The 20,905-nt window shown below is 38.8% G+C and overlaps 1 protein-coding gene and 1 pseudogene across 1 annotated transcript; one reads left to right on the top strand and one right to left on the bottom strand.

Annotated features, from left to right (window-relative positions):
- Positions 1-6,181: 6,181 nt before the first annotated feature.
- Positions 6,182-7,120, bottom strand: LOC143269313 (olfactory receptor 6C4-like; annotated as a pseudogene).
- Positions 7,121-19,969: 12,849 nt separating this feature from the next.
- On the top strand, positions 19,970-20,905 carry LOC102909160 (olfactory receptor 6C3). Its single transcript, XM_006996161.1, has one exon. The coding sequence runs from the start codon at positions 19,970-19,972 to the stop codon at positions 20,903-20,905; it is 936 nt and encodes a 311-aa protein (XP_006996223.1).

Raw genomic sequence — 20,905 nt, 5'->3', positions numbered from 1 at the left:
AAGAGTCAAGCTTCATTCTGCCAGTGTCCTGAGAATTTGAGTGAGGACTGAATTGAAAGGTGATGGACTAACATGTGTGGTGGAGGAAATTTCAAGACAGGAGAGCATCCAGGCCATGGCAGGGCTACTGTTAACAATGAGAGAGAGAGAGAGAGAGAGAGAGAGAGAGAGAGAGAGAGAGAGAGAGAGAGAGAGAGAGAGAGAGAAATGTGAAGCAGAAGGATATGAAGAGGCTCTCAGATGTCTATCATTCTTCTAGATGTTTCTTTGCAAGGTTGGGTCACAGATGCTGGTCCCATTGGTGAGCTATCCTTCATGAAGTCAGGTCACAGGTACTCATCACACCTCAGGGTGGTCCTACAGGAATCCATTTGTGAATGTTGGCCCCTCCTCCAGGCAGTCCTCCAGCATGGTGCCTGGAATCCTTGTCTCTGTTCCCCTGCACATTTGGCTCTGACCAGGTTTCCAGTTCAACGAATTCTGTGTGATTCAATGATTCTGACTCAGTTTTCCTCCCCGATTTAGAGTTATTCTGTTTTCATGTTTCTGCCTGTAGTCTTGGGCACTTGCTCTGAGTTTCCCATGAGTGTGACTCGTGGATCTGGGGTGACAGAGCACTGGCTGCTGCTCCTGTGAGAGAAGAGGGTTTTTTTGAGGCACCATCTTTCTTTTGCCGCTGCTCTGCACATCGTTTCCTCCTCTGTTTTCCACTTTAATGTATCTGTTACTTAGAGGACTATACTGCTTCTCTGAGGCTCTCTGTCTTAATCACGACTGCAGTTACCCTTTCTCTCTGGGAGAGCCAGCTCCTCATACCTGCCAATCCCTCTGAGCCAAACTTGATCCCCCTACCCTGTTTACTTTGCAAAATTTCCCATTTTACTAAACTGCAGAGTTTAAACTGCTACCCACCTCTTTTGATAGCTGTTATCCAACTTTCCTTAGCTTATTCCCTGGGGATTCCAGCAGATCATACCTGCCTATTATCTTTGCCACCTCACCTGATATATCCTGATGGCATTAATGGAACATTGTGATGCAGCAATGGAGCATTCAGGTGGGACTAACGTAATGTCACAGTAGAGCATTGACATGGTATCTGGAACTTTATCTTTGCAGAGAAGCAGCATCACAATGGCGATATTGAGCCTTGTGGTTTCACAGGGGAGCTTCAATGGCACAATGCAGCAATGTTAAAGTAAAACTGAACAACATGAGGTCACAGTGCAGCATTGTGATTTGATAGTGGAGATGTGAAGCCAAAACGTACTATTGTGATGGCAAAGTTGATGATTGTTATGAAAAAATGAAGCATTAAGATGTGATAATGGTTCTGAGATGTCACAATGCACCATTGTAGTGGTCCAATTGAGCACTTTCATATAAATATGAAGTAATGTGATGGTACAATGAAACATTGTGATGTCAATGTGGAACATCATAATGTCATGATAGAGTGTGATACCACAAGGCAGCTTCATGTTGGCACAGTTGAGTGTTGTGATATCATAATGGAGTCTGTGATGACACAATGGAGCATTTTGATGGTTCAGTGTACCATTTGATGGCAAATTTGATGATTTCAATGTCACAATGGAGTATTGTAATGTTAGAGTGGACCTGTGATGTCAAAATGCACTATGTGATGGCATAAATGAGCTTTGCCACATAAAGTGGAGAGTTATAATGGCACAACGGGTCATGTGATATAGCAGTAGAACCAGTGACATCACAGTGCAGCACTATGGTGCTACAATGAAGCACTGTTAGATTTCAAAGGAGCTGTGATATCACAATGAGCATTGTTATGTAAATGGAGGATTGTGGTGGCACAATGAAGGACTCTGAGGGCAGAATGTAGCATTGTGGTGTGATGTCATCATATTGATATTGAATGGAGCCTAGTGGTGTCACAGTGGGAAACCTCACTTAGGAGCTATGATGTCACAATGAAAAATTGTTTCAGCACAATGGTGCATTGTGATGTCACATTGCAGGATCATATTGGCCCATTGGACCATTGTGATTTGATACTGGAGATGTGATACTACAATGCACCACTGTGATGGCCCCATTGAGCACTGATATGCCAAAATGGAGCATTGTGGTGGCACAAGGATGGATTGTGAAGACAAGGTTGAGCCCTGTAATACAGAATGTGGAATTTTGATGTCACAATGGAGCTGTGATTTCACAATGCATCACTGTGATGGTTTAATGGTACTTTGTTATCTAAAAACAGTTGAGTGTTGTGAAGGCATTGTATTGCGATGCCATGGTTGAGCCGTGTTATCACAGTGCATCTTTGTGACAGAAAACTGAACACTTGTGTAGTGAAACAGCATTGTGATGGCAGAATGGTGTATCATGCAGACAAATTTGAGAATTGTGATGTCTTTAACTGCAAGCTGATATAGACTTTGCCGTCTCTACATGGCTGTTTGCTGTTCAGGGAAGTAACACAGCCCCCGTGTTGATTCCCACAGTAGAGGCATCAACTTACACTCTCATCTGCAGCGTCAGGATTCTTCCTTCCTGACAACTTTGACAGAATCTGTCATCATTTGTTTTCTTGATGATAGCCATCCTGACTAAGGTGAGGTGGAATTTCAAAGCAATTTCAATTTGTATTTCCTTGATGGCTAAGGATGTTGGACATTTTTCAAGTACCCCTTGGCCATTTGTACTTCTTCTTTTGAGAACTGTATATACTCCATTAGTTCATTTATTGATTGGATAATTTTTTGTATTTGACTTTTGTAATTCTTTATATATCTTAGATATCAATCTCCCGTGTGATATATAGTTGGCCATTTTAAAAAGGAGATTTGTGGTAATTTCCTTTGTTGTGTGGAATTACTTTAATCTATTGCCCTCTCTCAATTCTTGGGATGATTTCAAGTGCTATTGGAGCCCTTGTTAGAGTACTTGCCCATGCTTATATTTTGAAGAGTTTTACCTATGTTCTCCCTAACAGTTTCAAAGTTTTAGGTTGTATATTAAAGTCTCTGATCCCCTTTGGATTGATCTTTGAGCAGGGAAAAGAGAAAGTATTTGACATTTTCTCAAAAGTGAAACAGTCTGCATTTGAGGTAATGCTTGCTTAGATGATTCTTCAAGCAGTGGTTCAATCACAGGAGAACTTTAAGTTGTTTTACCTTTTTATTTAAAGTATTTTTATAATTATTATCTTTAAAAACTGTAGATCAAGGTGTGTGTGATATTGCAAGAACACGATGTGTCACTAGAGGGAGCCAAGCAGCCACTTACTTGTATCTAGACTCTGGATGTCAGACCTTGAGAATCTGGACTCTTTGTTATTCACACATGTTGTAAGCCTCAGACCTGGGCCCTCCTTTGTAGTTCCTATTTGGACTTTGCACTGGAATTGCTGTCACAGTATAAGAGTTTTGGAATGAATTTGCTAGGTACTAGTGCTGTGTATGTCCAAACTGAGACCATAGAGTGTCACAAACAGCACTTGTTCAACCCAGCTCACCAATTGTGTTGCTGGGTTTGGCAAAAAGGAAAAGATGTTAAAAAGAGAGTGAGAATGATAAACAGACACAGAGATGGAGAGAGGGAGGGAGACAGAGGCAGATGAGGCAGCTCTGGTCTCCCCTCCTGTGGAGCATCTCCTTCATTTTAGGGTTTTATAGTCCCTGTGAAAGATGTCCAGGAGTTCCTGTCAGAGGCTCTGGACACTTCTGAGTGATTTTCAAGTTTTATTTCATATAGAAAAGTGTAGATTAAGAAATGGAATAAAGGGAGCAGTGACCTCAGGACCAGATCCCACACTGCTACATTTCCAACTTGTGAAAAGGAATTAACAAAAGGCTCATAGACAGGTGTGGTGGTGCATGCCTTTAATCCCTGCACTCCAGAGGCAGAGACTGGTAGAGAGCAAGTTCCAGGACAGCCAAGCTTAGGCAGTGAAGGAAACCACGGAAAACAGAAAGTTGTTGAAGATGTAGTTGAACAAGGGGGCCATGTTCTAGCTCCAGTAAGCATCAGAATTTGGCAGCTTTGGCCACATAGTTTGGACTAAAATATTTGTCCCTTATGAGGCCCTACATCTACCCAGGATGTGAGGTTGATGTTTTTGAGAAGGCACCAGAACCACCAAGATTCAGTGATGGTTTTCATTTACAAAGGATAATGGTAGGAGGAGTGGTCATGGAGACAATGGGAACTGACCTATTAGAACCCAGATGGCTCTGTGTGTACAGGAACTCAGGCTGCTATGACTACAATGATTGGCAAGATCAAAGAAGCATTCAAGAGTCTTTGAATGCAGGGTATTGTGGATATAGTAGAACGTGGCAATGCACCCTAAATACTCATCCTAGTCTCTCCAGAAATCATCTTTTATGTGTTCTCTAAATCTCAGGCATGCCCTTGCTTCATGATCACTTAGTAGATTTCTATTACAACCAAGATTGCCAGAAATTTTTTTTCTGAGTCTTCCTTTAAAAAGAGTCATAACATTTTCCATTTTGTTCTCAGGAAACAGTTAGTAATGTTCTTGGGAGTACTCATGAAACCCAATGCTGTGTATTAGGGAATTACCTTGCAAGATTCGAAGAAATGTCTTAAAAAATTGGGCTCTCTCTCTCTCTCTCTCTCTGTATATATATATATATATATATATATATATATATATATATATATTTGCCAATATGTGAGGGGTTTGGAAGCCAGATGTTGACATCTGGTGTCTTTCCTCAATGGCTTGCCATCTTATTATTTGAGACAGGATTTCTCACTGAACCTGTGGCTTACCTTTTAGGCCAATGACCAGTGAATATGTGGAATCAGCTTATCTTTGGCCCTTTCTTGCATGTTAGGGTTACAGTGTAAGCCATTGTGCCCAGCTAGTACAGAGGTACTGGGATCTGAACACAGGTTCAGATTTTCAAAGCAAGCATATTATCTGCGGAGCATTCACCTTAGCCAGAGAGGCAATCTTAAGAATTATCAGAGTAAGAAACTCTAGAAAGCAATTGTTTAGAGCCCAAAGAAAAGTGATCTAGAAAAGAATATCCCACATAGTTTAATAATCTCTTCTGAGAAAGAGGTAGCAATTTCTGACACAGTATGTTTGCATTTTTGATAATTATCAATTGAGTTAAAAGATGATGATTGAAATAATAGAGGTGCAGTCATTAGGCTGATCCTCCAATTTATGACAAGCAAAAGAATTTTAGCTAGTTGTATTCTGTATACAGTCTGCCAAGATAATTTTTCTGTCCCTTTTGTAGCATGAATCTTAAAGTTTCTTATTAAAAAAATCAAACCTGAGGCCAGTTATTGGGGTGAACACTGGAAGATCAGAGAGCCAGAACAAGCCACAGCTACCTTACCTCGCTGGATCCTCAGCTGGTCTTGTTTCCTCAGACTGGAGGCCTCTGAGTCCTCATCCAGAATGGGTCTTAGCTGAATTGCTGCTCAAAAGCCTGAATGCTTAACCAGCCAAATGCTTAACCAGGCCAAAATGCTTAACCAGGCCAAATGCTTAACCAGCCAAATGCTTCTAGTTTCTGGTCCTCACACCTTATATACCTTTCTGCTTTCTACCACCACTCCCTGGGATTAAAGGCTTGCTTTCTGGGATTAAAGGCATGATGAATGACCATGCCTGTCTGTATCCTTGAACACATGGATTTCTGCCTCTGAAATGCTAGGATTAAAGGTGCTACCACTGTCTATCCTTTATGTTTAATATTGTGGCTGCTCTGTCTCTGACCCCAGATAAGTTTATTAGCATGCACAATATTTTGGGGAATACAATACCATCATTCCTTTTTTTAAAGATTTATTTATTTATTTATTTATTTATTTATTTATTTATTTATTTATTTATTATGTAGACAGTGTTCTGCCTGCATGTATACCTGCAGCCAGAAGAGGGAACTAGATCTCATTACAGGTGGTTCTGAGCCACCATGTGGTTGCTGGGAATTGAACTCAGGACCTCTGTAAGAGCAGCCAGTGCTCTTAACCTCTGGACCATCTCTCCAGCCCCCCTCTTTCATTCTTTAAAGGTAGATAACAGAAATTCTTGAACTGGTTTGAAACAGACTGTGGACACACAGTCACACCAAGCTTCCCTGACATTCACTTCAACAAAGAGGAGGCATAGCCTGAATGTCACCCAACATTTCCATTTATTTTGAGGCCACTAATACGAATAAAGATGCATTATTTTTCTGATCACATCATTGAAAGCTTGTTTTACTTGCTTATTCCTTAGAGTGTAAATGAACAGGTTCAGTAAAGGGGCAACTGAGGTATTGAGCACAGCCACACCCTTATTGAAGGCCACTCCTTCTGTTGCTGAAGGCTTTATGTACATGAAGATGCAGCTTCCATAAGAGAGGGAGATGACAACCATGTGGGAGGAACATGTGGAAAAGGCCTTCTTCCTCTGCTGTGCAGAAGGGATCTTCAGAATGGTCCTGATGATGCGAGTGTAGGAGAGAATCACCAGCACCAGGGTGACTATCAAGGTCACCACTGCTAAGAGAAAGTCAAAGCGTTCCAGCAGCCTTGTGTCTGAACAAGCTATTTCTATGAGGGGCCCATAGTCACAGTAATAATGATTGAGCACATTGGATGCACAGAAGTCCAGCTGACTGGTCAAGATGATTGGGAATAAGATGACTAGGAAGCCACTCAGCCAAGAGCAGAGGACCAGCAGGGTGCAGACCTTGTTGCTCATGATGGTGGTGTAGTGCAGGGGTTTGCAGATGGCCACATAGCGGTCATAGGACATGGCAGTCAGAAGGCAGAATTCAGTGGCTCCTAAAAAGATGGCAAAGAAGTACTGAGTGAAGCAGCCAGCAAAGCTGATGGTCTTAAGTCCTGTGGAGATGCTGACCAGCATTCAAGGAGTAAAAGTGGATGTAAAGGAGATTTCTAGGAAAGAGAAGTTCCTGAGGAAGAAGTACATGGGTGTCTGGAGGTGGGAATCAAGCAGTGTGAGGATGATAATAGTGAGATTTCGCATAATGCTGAGAATGTATGTGAGGAGGAGGAATAGGAAAACACAGATTTGAAGCTCCGGTGCATCTGTGCATCCCAGGAGAATGAATTGACTGAAAGTCTGATTTTTCATCATCTGCTTTTATTCCCTGTGAAGCTGAGAAAGAGAGAAATGGGTGATGAAGGTGAACTGAGCTTAGCAGTACAGAGAGGAAGTCTTAGAGTCATAGGGGGCTGGAAAGGTGAGACAAGGCTGACCTCAGAAGAATAACTATTAATAAGCTTCTGTATAGACAATGTGTAAAATGTGAGGGGGGAAAAAGAAAGAAAATCACTCATAATTCTCCTCCCCCCCCATGACCTGTGCTAACATTTTGGTAGATGGTTTGCACTTCTCTTGCAATGGAGTGTCTTAAACTACATCTTTGGTTTTACATAGTTTTCTATCGTATTTTATGTGTCTCTGCATGAATATTTGCAAATCACATCACAACAGGACTGCTGTAGAATATTATTTTAAGTAGGCAAAGATGTATTTCCATTTGTTGATGCTGTAGACTGTTACTTTTAACTGTGTAAAAGCGTGTTACCTTTGTTGATGCTGCATTTGTGTAATGATGCCAGGATGTGTGTTTAATTACTTAAAGATGTGCTGCATCTGCTTGGGTCTGCCGGCCTAAGCACCTAATGGGTGAAGAGCTGAAGGGCCAATAGCTAGGCAGAGAAAGGATGGGTGTGTCTGTCAGGCAGAGAGAATCAATAGGAGAAACCTGGGCTGAAGAGAGAAGACCAAAAAAGACTAAGGAGAAAAGCAGTAGGAGAAAAGCTCAGGGGTTAGGAGCAGTGAGTGCAATTGCGGAAGTCCTAGGTTCGGTTCCCTATGAGAGGAGAGAGGAGAGGAGGAGAGGGGAGAGGAGGGGAGAGGAGGGGAGGGGAGAGGAGAGGAGGAGGAGGAGGAGAGAGGAGAGGAGAGGAGGAGGAGAGAGGAGAGGAGGAGGAGAGAGGAGAGGGGGAGGAGGAGGAGAGAGGAGAGAGGAGAGGAGGAGGAGAGAGGAGAGGAGGAGGAGAGAGGAGAGGAGGAGGAGAGAGGAGAGGAGGAGGAGAGAGGAGAGGAGGAGAGAGGAGAGGAGGAGGAGAGAGGAGAGGAGGAGGAGAGAGGAGAGGAGGAGAGGAGGAGGAGAGAGGAGAGGAGGAGGAGAGAGGAGAGGAGGAGGAGAGAGGACAGGAGGAGGAGAGAGGAGAGGAGGAGGAGAGGAGGAGGAGAGATGAGAGAGGAGAGGAGGAGGAGAGAGGAGAGGAGGAGGAGAGAGGACAGGAGGAGGAGAGAGGAGAGGAGGAGGAGAGAGGAGAGGAGGAGGAGAGAGGACAGGAGGAGGAGAGAGGACAGGAGGAGGAGAGAGGACAGGAGGAGGAGAGATGAGAGAGGAGAGGAGGAGGAGAGAGGAGAGGAAGAGGAGAGAGGACAGGAGGAGGAGAGAGGAGAGGAGGAGTTTGTCTCCCACAGTTTCATGTGAAGGCGCCTTGTTCCTTAGTGTGTCGATGCTGAAAGGTAGCAGGGAGGGCTCTTTAAGAGGTGGGACATAGTGGAAGGGCCATAGTTCATTGCTGTAGCTTCCCTCAAAAGGGTAATTCAGAGAATCCCAAGATTTCCTAAAGAGAGAGCGAGTCCAATCTCTGAGTTGCTCTCTGCTCTCCATACGCACCCCTGGAATTGCAATACCCTTCACCCTGAGGCTCTCATTAGAACTCAGCTGATTCTGGCACAATACTCCCGAAGTTCCAAAAATGTGAAAAATAAAAACTTATTTTTGTTTATAATGTTAGCTCTACTTCCAGTATTTTGTTATAACAATTAACATAAACTAAGGTGTCTAGTAAAAATTCATTTTCCTGCTAAAGGCTTTTTTTTTTTTTTTTTTTAGTATCTGCTGGAGTATGGTTTTCTTTGACTGAGTGGAAAACAATAGGATGTTAGATCAAGAGAAATGAATATTAATAACCATCTTTTCAATTAAAAGTTGAAGCCAATATTGTGGCGTATGTGCAGCAGAGATTACCATATTCTCTAGCCAATCATATAAGCCTGCCATTTCGTTTCTAAAATTAGTCTATGCTTTCCTGTCCTTTCAAGTTTGGAAAATGTCCAAATACGTTGAAAATAAATGGGATTATTTTTTAAGCAATTTGCTTTTTAGAAGGTCCTTTCAAATTAAACTACTGTGAGAAGAGGAAAGATGCTCTCTCACTTTCTCCCTTTTTCCTGAGTCGGACATTACTTCATCACCATCTGGTTAGGCGTGAAAGTCCACACTGACTTTTAGCAGCACATTTATTATTAGCTCTCTCTTAAAGCGGCAATGGAGTGATTAGGGTGCTGGCTTTGCCTTCATGCTGAGGGCTTTGCTGAAGCGCAGGGTTTTATGCACCCTTTAGGAAGCAAGGAGAGGGACACCAAGAACTGAGTGGCTTCTCGAGTGAATGTCAATAGGGACCCTCGTGACGACAAGCACTGGCGTGATGGGCGGGCAGAGTGAGAAAACCACCTTGGTTGTTTTTTTTTTTTTTTTTTTTTTTTTTTTTTTTTTTTTTTTTGTCAGAAGTTGTCTGGTCCCTTTATCATTTTTTTCACGGCCCATTTGTATGCTGTGGAGTCACAACAGACTCCATTGCAGAGAATATAGATGTCCCTGTGATGCCCTACTCAGAGAATTCTGACCAGGATCAAAGTACGATGAAAAAGGCCTGCCACTAATAGCAATTGCTTTGAATTCTAACCGAGTCTCCTCCCTCCTTGTGGCAGTGGGCAGATGACCCAGCCTGAGGAAACAAGTGCCCTTTCTAAAATGAATTAAATTTCACATCCTAGTAAGTAATAGATTATAAACCCCTAACTCACAGACCTCTTAGGAAGTTTAAATGAGGCAAGGCACCCCGTGAGAGTTGGAATCTGCGGACTGGTTCATTCGTCCTTTGCCCGAATAAGCGACCTGACTATAAGGCAGAGAAAGACTCAGAGACTGGGCAGAAAAGGCTCTGAGAAGCCACTGCATGCATCCTTGAATCAAAGAAAGGAAAGGGCTGTTTACAGGGCTCCTATGACAAAGCCATCCAACCAGAATACAAGCACACAATCCCATTAAGCACCTGCCGAGGCATTCCAACCAAAATAGATACCGATATACAACGGTGTTAGCGCCACCTGCCACGGCACAGCTGAACGCAGCAGGCTGGCAATCATGGACTATTAACATTCTCGTGCCCTTCCTAATTTATTGGATTGGTTTAATGAGTCTTGCGTTTGTAGACATATTACAATTAAGTTTAATTGGTGTTCACGAGCAAGTCACAAAAGAAATCCTTTTAGTGTTCTGACTACCTGGGTCCTTCCCCAAATGTTAATAAATGAATGCCTATTTGTTTGTTTGCCAAGACTTGTTTATATGTGGATAGGTAAGCGGGCAGGCAAGTAGAGAAATGGCTGGGTAGTTTACTGTTCTCCATACAGTAGGCAATAGTACTGCCAGCAATGTCCTCATTTTATTCGTGGAAAACACCGTTTTGCAGCCATTTCATAGTGTAAGGCCATGTTGGTGGAGGCAGTGGAAAGCTTATCATTCTGCCAGATCTTATTTTTACCTCTTGGACCTGGTATTGTGGTGCCCAAACTCAGAATACCGAGCTAGGGCACAGAGTTTCTTTGTCCTGGAGAGTCACCCAGGCCCCTAGTAGGCCCCATGAGCAAGTGGTAGATGTAAGTTAAGTCAAATTAATGTAAATTAAATCAAAAAAGATTTGGGAATGACTTTAACAAAGTCTAGCCTACCTAGATGGATGGATTCATGGCGTGCATATGACTTGTCTAAGTAGAATTAGATTATTTTCTTGTTTTCAGCTAAGAAGCCTGACAACCATGCTTCTGTGCCCACGACTTTCGATACTCAGGATGTGCAGATGTGTGAGTGTGCAGATATGTGAGTGTGCATGTGTGTGAGTGTGCAGATGTGTGAGTGTGAGTGTGCGTGTGTGTGTGTGTGTGTGAGTGAGTGTTCATGTGTGTGAGTGTGTAGATGTGTGAGTGTGCATGTGTGTGAGTGTGCAGATGTGTGAGTGTGCAGATGTGTGAGTGCTCACGGAGACCAGAGGAATACCTCAGATGTCACATGTCAGTCTTGAGGTGTCATCAAGCCTTCCTCCACCCTTCCCTTCCCTTCTTTCCTCCCTTACATTTCTTCCCCTCTCATCACTCCCTGCCTCCCTCCCTACCTCCCTCGTTCCTTCCCTTCCTTTCTCGCTTCTGTCAGGGTCTCTTGCTGGCCTATAAGTCACCAAGTAGGCTAGTCACACTGGCCACCAGGCTCCAGGGATGCGCCTGTCACTACCTCTCAGTGCAGGGATTACAAGTGGAAGACACACTGCTGCTGCTGCCAATCCCCTTCTCCCCCAACTCCCCACCTTTTCCTCTCTCTCCTCCCCATCCTCCATTCCTCTTCTGCCTTCTGTCCTCCCCCTTCTCCTCCTCCCACTCAACTTTGTCCTCCCCTTCCTTCTCCCCCTCCTCCTGTACCTCTGTACAGTATATGATTAAAGCTTAGCACCCAGACACAGACCTTTTTTTGGAGGGGGCTGGAAAGGTGAGACAAGGCTGACCTCAGAACAATAACTATTAATAAACTTGTGTATAGACAATGTGGAAAATGGGTAGAGCGTAGAGGGTAGAGGGTAGAGGGTAGAGGGTAGAGGGTAGAGGGTAGAGGGTAGAGGTAGAGGTAGAGGTAGAGAGTCTAGGCTGGGAGAAGAACTAGAGAGAAAGAAAGGAGAGAATGAGGGACACACCCTGGGCAAGAAGCCAGGCAGACAGACAGACAGACACAGAGAAGTCAAAGTAAGATATACAGAAGTAAGAAAATAATAAGCCCCAAGACAAAGGGTAGATAAAGAGAAACAGGTTAAATTAAGTTTAAAAAGTTAGCCAGAAACATGCCTAAGCTGGACTGAGCATTCATAAGTCTCTGTCCCATGATTTGCGAGCTGGTTGGTGGCCCAAAAGATAAAGCCTGGTACACAGCACAGTCTGAATATGGGATACTATGAAGAATGAGTGTGAGTGTTTATTGCATGTATTCAACAGTATGATTCCTACCACCATGGAAATGAGGTAAGAAGGACTTGGGTAGTATAACGTGCTACACACAATGCTAATCATACACATGTATATGTGTTTCTGTGTTTGGATACATATATAATTTACTAAAGTTTCATAAATGTTTTCAGAAAAAAAATCTTCATGACAAGAAGAGAAATGAACTACCAGTAGGTAACAATATTTCAATGTTGATGTGCTATCCAGACTTCCAAATGAAGCAATCAAACTTGCCTTTGAAAGCTTGCCTGAAGATGAGACAGGGTGTGTGTGGAGGGGAGGGGTGTCTGATAACAGTGTGGAAAAGGCAAATATAATCTAGCAATGAAGGTTGTATCTTGTATACAAGGCATAAGAACAAAGCTAAGAATCACTGTTCAACAAAGGAATCCTACTCTATTTTGGTGTTCCCAAAATTGTTGCTTTCACACATTCCTCCTGCTGTTAAGCATGTTTATTGCTGTTTATCTTACACATGGCCTCTTACATTGGACACCATCCTCAAACAAAAGGTTCTCAGCTCAGTGGTCAGGGAGCATTTTCTCTTTTGAAACATACATATGTAATTTATTAAATATTAAGCATATCTCCAAAGGTTTCATATGCATTACCTTATGCCATGTTCAAAATTATCTTATGGGATTGACTTATATAGAGAAGAAAAACTGTATTTTTTACATGAGGAAACAGCACAGACAATTAAGAGGCTTATATTCTTGTTTATCAATCAACAGGCTTAGAAACCTCTTGAAAATGAAGTTTCTTGTCTATGGCAAGTATATGTATTTAGGAGTGTGTGTTATAAAATTAATGAAAAATGAGGCCATGGATTTTGAAAGAGTACAAGAAGAGATATATGGGAGGCTTTAGAAGAAATAAAGGGAGGGGGAAATAATTGGTAATTATATTAATCTCAAAATAAAAAATAATTTTAAAGTTATAAAATGTGAAAATGTTTATATGAAAATGAGAAAAGAAAGAAAACTTTGTGAGTAATGGAAGCAAGAGAAGAGTAAAGTTCTGTCCATAAACTAAGAATAGCTATTTTGTAAAGAAAAAATTAACTACATGTACTAGTGGTAATAAAAAAATCTTCCACAAGGTATATATACATTTTATTATCCCTATTGCTGTTCTTGGATACCTATGCTGGCTCTATAATTTTTCTATTTGAATATTGCTGCAATAATAATTAATGTGCAAGTGTCTCTGACATATTGACATGGAATATTTTAGATAAATACCTAGCAGTGGTATAGCTAGGTCATATGAAAGATCTATCTTTAGTTTTTTGAGAAACATCTGTGCTGATTTCCATATCTGCTAGGCTAGTTTCTGTTCTCACCAGCAATATCTAAGGATTCTGTTTTGTCCATATCCTTGTTATTTGTTATTATTAGTTTCTAAAGATTGTCATTCCAAATTTGGTGAAATGGAATCTTAATGTTGTGTTACTTTACATTTCTCTGATGGCTATTAAAGTTGAATATTATTCATACACTTCTTGGCTATTTGTATTTCATCTTTTTGGGGGGTTTTTTGAGACATGTTTTCTCTGTGTAGCTTTGCACCTTTCCAGGATCTCGTTCTGTAGACCAGGCTGGCCTCGACTCACAAAAATCTGCCTGCCTCTGCCTCTCGAGTGCTGGGATTGAAGGCGTGCGCCACCACCACCCAGCATATTTCATCTTTTGAGAGTTGTCTTTCCATTTAACAACTTTTGTCTTACTACTATACATTAATATGTAATAGATTTCTGTGTAACATTTTTTCATACATATCCTTTCCCTTCTTTTGCCCTACCACTTCTGCTGAACTTTTTCTCAACTAGTCCTTCTTAAATTTTCATGTCTTTTGTTCATATTGTTTTTCATGGGCTAATGAGTTTCACTAGAGTTACAGCAGTAAGGGTGAAAGGTTATCTATCTATTGTAACATAGCACCTTACCAATGACTACACCACAGAAGGAAACATCTATCCCTCCTCCAGCAACCATAACCCACCTACCTTATGACCTCTGCTAAGACAGAATGTTGGTGTCTCAATCTTGGATAGATTTTTTTTTTTCAGATAAGCACAGTGCTGTGTATTCAAGAGTACATGACCATGTCATACCCAGAAGTCAACATTCCACACCACTCCCCAACTTCCTCTGAATCTTACACTCTTTCCACTTCTTATCCATTTTTTACCCTGAGCCAGAGAGGAGATGATATAGGTGTCCCATATATAGTTGAGCATTCAGATATTACTTATTCTCCTCACTTGACCAGTTATGAGCCTCTGTAGTTACCACTGCCCACAGGAAAGAGAAGCCTCTCTGACAAAGCTAATAATAATAACCTATATGCCATAAATGATGTTATTTACAAGGCAATTTGATAGACACATTGTGTCCATTTAGCAAAATAACAGCAATAGCTTTCCCACTGAGGACTATACCCAAACCAGTCAGGGGCATTTGAACATGAATTCATACTACATGAATTCTCTCCAGGGGACTGGGCCTATATCTAGCCAGAAAATTCTTGGTTACCCCCATAACAGACTTGCCACAGTCTCAGCAATGGGCATACCTTACCTGGCCAGTTTGTAATGCTGCACACAGGGTCCATAGATGAATATGACTTTCAATGGCAGTTCTTCCCAGCCACTTACACAGCACCTTCTGATTCATTAACCAATTTGTTAATTTGTTTATCTCCTATTGTTTAGCTTACAGAGATTCTTCTCCCATCTGGGATATTGTCTCTTCACTCAGTGAACTGCTTTTTTAAAAAAAAATTTCATGAGATCCCATTTAATGAAATTATACTGTTTATAGGAAAATAGATGTAACTCTAATTAATCATTCTAAGTGAACTAATCCAGTTTCAGAAAAACAAATACCAAATCTTTTCACTTATTTGTGGTTCCTAGATTTTATACACATATATAGAGTCATTTATGTATATAAGACAAGAAAATAGAAATAAAATTATCTAGAGAGATAAAGGGGACTAACAAAAAGGGTAGAGTTAAGAGAGAGATGGTAAGCTTCAACATACAATATACTTTTACAAAAAATTAAATAAGTTATTTTTAAAAAAAATTGAGGCTGGAGAGATGGTTCAGTGGTTAAGAATATAGTTTTGCACAAGACCAGAGTTCAGTTCCCAAGTGGCTCATAGTTGCCTATAACTTCAGCCCTGGAGATTCCAGAGGTTTCCTCTGACCTCCACTGGCATTTGCACACATGTGCACACATACATAGATATGCACATAGACGTACACATAAATCAAAATATTAATTAAAACTCTATGTGTACCTCTCTGGCCCCCCAAAATTAAAACGTATGCTTCTAAGTTAATACATATATGCATGTATTATCTAATATATATTTAATGTACATAGAATGATCTAGATTGGGTTAAATTATGATCAAAAACATAATATATGATGAAAATTTATATTACAAATCTAAGGGTAAAAAGATAGAATCCTTGGAAATTGGTTCTTGCCTGTTTTAGATGGCCATAAGAAACATATAAAATGCAATGCATTCCTCATGCCATATATATCATCTATCAGTGTACAACCAACGTGAAATTGCGATAACCAAAAAATGTCACAAGTCATCCTAAAGTAGAGATATTCATATAACATATGTCTGAACTATTTCTATCAAAGACTAATGTCATCTAAAACAAATAGAAACTATAAGTACATGTGTTGGAAATGAGGTTAAAAGTATTGGATACCCACCTTGGAATTTGAGCAGAGGGCTGAAACTGTGGCAACAAAGAAGCCAATGAAAAACTGTACATTTACATTACCACCATTTAGTATCATGATGAGTTAATGGGTTAAACAAGAGAGTTTTAATAAACATTAATATATCATTATATTATATAATCATTATTATACATAAATATTATATAATAATGACATAATATAAACATGTATTTCTGTTGGAACTTTAAATTTCACTTTCTGAACTACTCTTTTTATATGAAAATAAGATTTATTAGATTGGCTTACCCAAAATAGTCTTGGTAACCCAACAGTGGCTCTCTTCACATGGGATACTGAAACTGGGAGCTGATCAGACTCCACACTGCTGGATGCTTCAGCAGTCCTAATCTGGTGTGGAAGGCCTGGAAGATTCCCAGAGAGTCATTGTCTTCCTTCTTGTTGGAAGGCCAAAGAAACTGAATTTTGATGCTAGCAAGGGATGATGGGGGCAGCAGCAGCGGCAGCAGCAGAAATTGGTAGATGTAACTGACAGCAATACATGAAGGCAAAAAGTCAGGGAGCAAAATATTTTCAGCTAGACCTGTCATGTTTGGTTATGTGCACACGGATCATCACATAAATACAGTGAATTTGTATTTTGAGGAACACAAATGAAATGAAAGAGTATAGAAGATTTATTATCTGAACTATTCTTGAAAATTAAAATAAGCAAAACCTGAAATGAGCATCTAAATCTAACTCTAACCTACAGAAAAAGATAAGAGTACAGTTTGAGACACTAATACAAATTGTCCTCCAATGATTAGTGATGAAATATTTTTTTTAATTAGTATTTTGTGGTTAAAGAAAAGGTAACATCATTTTTTGCTATTTCCAAGGAATTAAGTTGGTAAAGATATCACTCCTTGTGGTGTAGAGCTGCATCTGCCAAGCTGCTTCTTTACCTCATACTCTATAACACTAAAGAAATCCTCAAGTTTGCATCTCATCCATAGTTCTCTATGAATGACTGTTATTATTGGATGCACAGGTATATGTATATCAAAGCTTCATGTTACATACCTTAAATGTATACAGATGTCATTTATATTTCAGGAAGCTGAAAAATGTAAAATAAAAACTTTACCATATATACTACCTCAGTTTTACATAAATGAATGGTTAGCTACTTTATCAAAATGTATAACATTTATTTTATTAAATTATATAATATGAATTTTAGCTATTAAATAATAATTACATTATGTCATTATTGTCTTGTTATATATATTTATTTTAAAATATTTGAGAAACAAAATCTGTGGAAAAAATTATTAGTATAACTCACTAACCAGAATTTCACATAAATAAAATATTAGTGCTCTATGATATTTCTTATTAGAATTTTGAATAGATTGTTTAAAACACTATAAAGGCTAACAAGTAAAGTAAATATGAATAATGAAAAAGTTTATAGTAAGGATTAAATTATACTGTAAAATGACATTTTATTTCATGTGTTTTATTTCATTTTCATTTCATTTCATTGTTTCATTATTCATTTTATTTCAATGATTAGTGATGAAATATGAAATATTTTTTATTAATTAGTATTTTGTGGTTAAAGAAAAGGTAACAACATTTTTACTTTTTCCAAGGAATTAAGTTGATAAAGACATCACTCCTTGTGATGTAGAGCCACATCTGCCAAGCTGTTTATGTACTAAAGCATCAAGTTTGCATCTCACCCATAATATAGTTCTCTATGAATGACTGTTGTTATTGGATGCACAGGTATATGTATATCAAAGTATCTTGTTATATACCTTAAATGTATACAAATATCACTTAGTAACAATAAGGTGGAAAATAAAATAAAAACTTTATCATATATGCTACTTCATTTTTATATACATGAATGGTTAGTTGCTTTATCAAAATGTATAACATTTATTTCATTAAATTATACAATATGAATTTTAGCTATTAAATAATAATTACATTATGTCTTTATTGTCTGGTTATATACATTTTATTGTCAAATATTTGAGAAACAAAATTTGTGGAAAAAAATAATTAATATAACTCACTAACCAGAATTTCACATAAAAAAAATTAGTGCCCTATGATATTTCTTATTAGAATTTTGAATAGATTGTTTTAAAAAAGACTAACAAGTATAATAAATATGAATAATGAAAAAGTTCATAGTAAGGATTAAATTATACTGTAAAATGACATTTTATTTCATTGTGTGCACAATGTACATGTTTTAATTGTTATTATTTAACACAGCATTATAACCTTTTATTTCATTATACCCTGACACCTAACAAAACTAAAAATAAACCACTAAATATGTAGAAAATTATATTTGAATGATGTAATTAAATATCAACTGTTAAAGTGTTCCAGGCTTTCAACAAAGCACATTTCATAATTATTTTATTGCTCGTGAATTATTAGATAAGAATAAAATGTGAAGTAATTGTAACTAATGTACGTAGGTATTTAGTAGATGAGAACATTGTGGGCTCTCTGGGATACAACAGTGAACACATTCTCAAGGGAGATCCAGAGTTAGAAGTTAGTGAGATATTGAAGGATGGCTTCTAGAAATCCCCCATGGTCTACAGGAGAGCAGAGCTATGGCCTGGACTTTTAGTTCCCAGGGGCTCAAGTCTTTTGAAGTCAAAACAAATACACCTGGAGCATCTTTAGCATAAGTACAAGCTGTCAGAGTAGGATTCTATTTTAAGCATCTTGTAATCATAACAGCAGTGTTGCCACATCCTACTCTGTTCTCTGTAAATATTAACTTTCTGAACTGCTACTTGAGAGTATAGAAGGCTGGAGTGTGTTTCTATAACTCTGAGGGGTTTTAATACTCTATTTTTGTTTCAAGTACTTCTATTCAGGCATCATAAAATAAAGAAAAATTAAATGAAGCCTGATGAATATGAGTGCTGCATGTGTCCAGCAGAGCAGCCATACCTTTACACTCTGTTCTTCAGAGAGAGAAAAAAAAATCTGCCTTCATGAAATACAGAGGCAGCAATTTTTGAGATTTAACAGATAAAATCTAAAGAATATAATATCTTCTAGTGTTGTGTCTAAATAGCTGAGAATTAACTAAATAGGTGAAGATGAATGGGAACAGTTCTCTATGTATCGCTATGTATCCTTGTGGATGAATAGACACATACAACAAGTGATTTTGTATAAATAAAATATCTGTCCATAAAGCTTCATAAATAAGTACAAACAGGATCAAATGAAAAACATAAATATAGGACAATTCAAGAGACAGACCTGCTAAGACCTAAGGCAAGTAATGACTTTTGCAATTTGTGTTCTAAAGAAATATTAAAAGCAAATAGAGCATGTTTTGTTGATCTCCAAAGACAGTTTCCTTTTGTACATTATTTGTATTTCTAACTCTGTAGACAGAATAAAGTGTTGCTTACATATGTTAATTGAAAGATAAATCAATACCTAAGTATATATTTTCTATTTGTTAAATAATTACAAATTCTATTTTAATCATACAACATACATATAATGTTCTTTTGTTCTTAACAATTATTCCATAATATTGCTATTAAAATAAACTTAATTACTTAAACATGAATAATAATCTTCAAATATTTTATTTACTAAGAAAAATCATTGGCTGATTTCTTATATATAAAAGAGTAAAGAGCTATCATTATCTTTCAACAGCACTAGAATCATCCACTTATGTTTTTAGGACGTTCACTCTAATGTACACATTAATTAAAAAGGTAAATGTTTCATAATACTTATATAAATTTTAATAATATTTCACCTTAATTAGTCATGAAACAAAAATTATTGACTTTATTTTCCATTTTCTAATATGTCTTACAATACAAAAATTTCCTAAGATCTCCTGTTATACTTAAGAGACTACTAAATAAGATGTACTCATAAATATCTACTAAAACAATGCAAAAAAATGATAGTCCATATCTAATTGTCATGAACTATAGAAAATACTTTAGAACTGTATTAGTTAGAATGCTATTAATCATGAGTTACATCTTTCTCCCTTAAAATTTTTTTCATCCTATATATCTTTAGAAGAGGAAACAGGAGGAGAGAGGATATGAATCACACCGAGATTACAGAGTTCATCCTCTTAGGCCTTTCTGATGATCCTGACCTCCAGATTGTGATTTTCCTCTTTTTATTAGTCACATATATATTAAGTGTCACTGGAAACCTGACTATCATCATTTTGACCTTTGTAGATTCCCATCTGCAAACACCAATGTATTTCTTCCTCCGGAATTTTGCTTTCTTCGAAGTCTCATTTACAAGTGTATGCATCCCTAGATTTCTGGGGTCCATTGTCACCCGGAACAAGACAATTTCCTATAACAACTGTGCTGCTCAACTCTTCTTCTTTATCTTCATGGGTGTGTGTGAATTTTACATTCTCACTGCCATGTCCTATGACCGCTATGTTGCCATCTGCAAGCCCCTTCACTACACGACCATCATGAGCAGGAGACTCTGCACCCTGTTTGTGCTGTGCGCCTGGCTGGGTGGGTTTCTGACTGTTTTCCCACCCCTTATGCTTTTACTCCAGCAGGATTACTGTGCTTCCAACGTCATTGATCATTTCGCGTGTGACTTTTTCCCCCTTTTACAACTGTCTTGCTCAGATACGTTGTTTTTAGAAGTGATTGGTTTCTATGTTGCTCTGGTCACTCTGCTGTTCACCTTGGCGTTGGTGATTTTATCTTACATGTACATTATCAGGACTATTTTAAGAATTCCGTCTGCCAGCCAGAGGAAAAAGGCCTTCTCCACCTGTTCCTCTCACATGATTGTCATCTCCCTCTCTTATGGAAGCTGCATTTTCATGTATGCCAATCCCTCCGCAAAAGAAAAGGCATCATTGACCAAAGGAGTGGCAATTCTCAATACCTCTGTTGTCCCCATGTTAAACCCCTTCATTTATACCCTAAGGAACCAGCAAGTAAAGCAAGCATTCAAAGGTGCAGTACACAAATTAGTGTTTTCTATAAGCAAATGA

This window comes from Peromyscus maniculatus, chromosome 18, assembly GCF_049852395.1.
Source record: "Peromyscus maniculatus bairdii isolate BWxNUB_F1_BW_parent chromosome 18, HU_Pman_BW_mat_3.1, whole genome shotgun sequence".
NCBI lineage: Eukaryota > Metazoa > Chordata > Mammalia > Rodentia > Cricetidae > Peromyscus > Peromyscus maniculatus.
The sequence above is the reverse complement of the archived record's forward strand: the minus strand, read 5'-3'. Positions and strand labels throughout refer to the sequence as shown.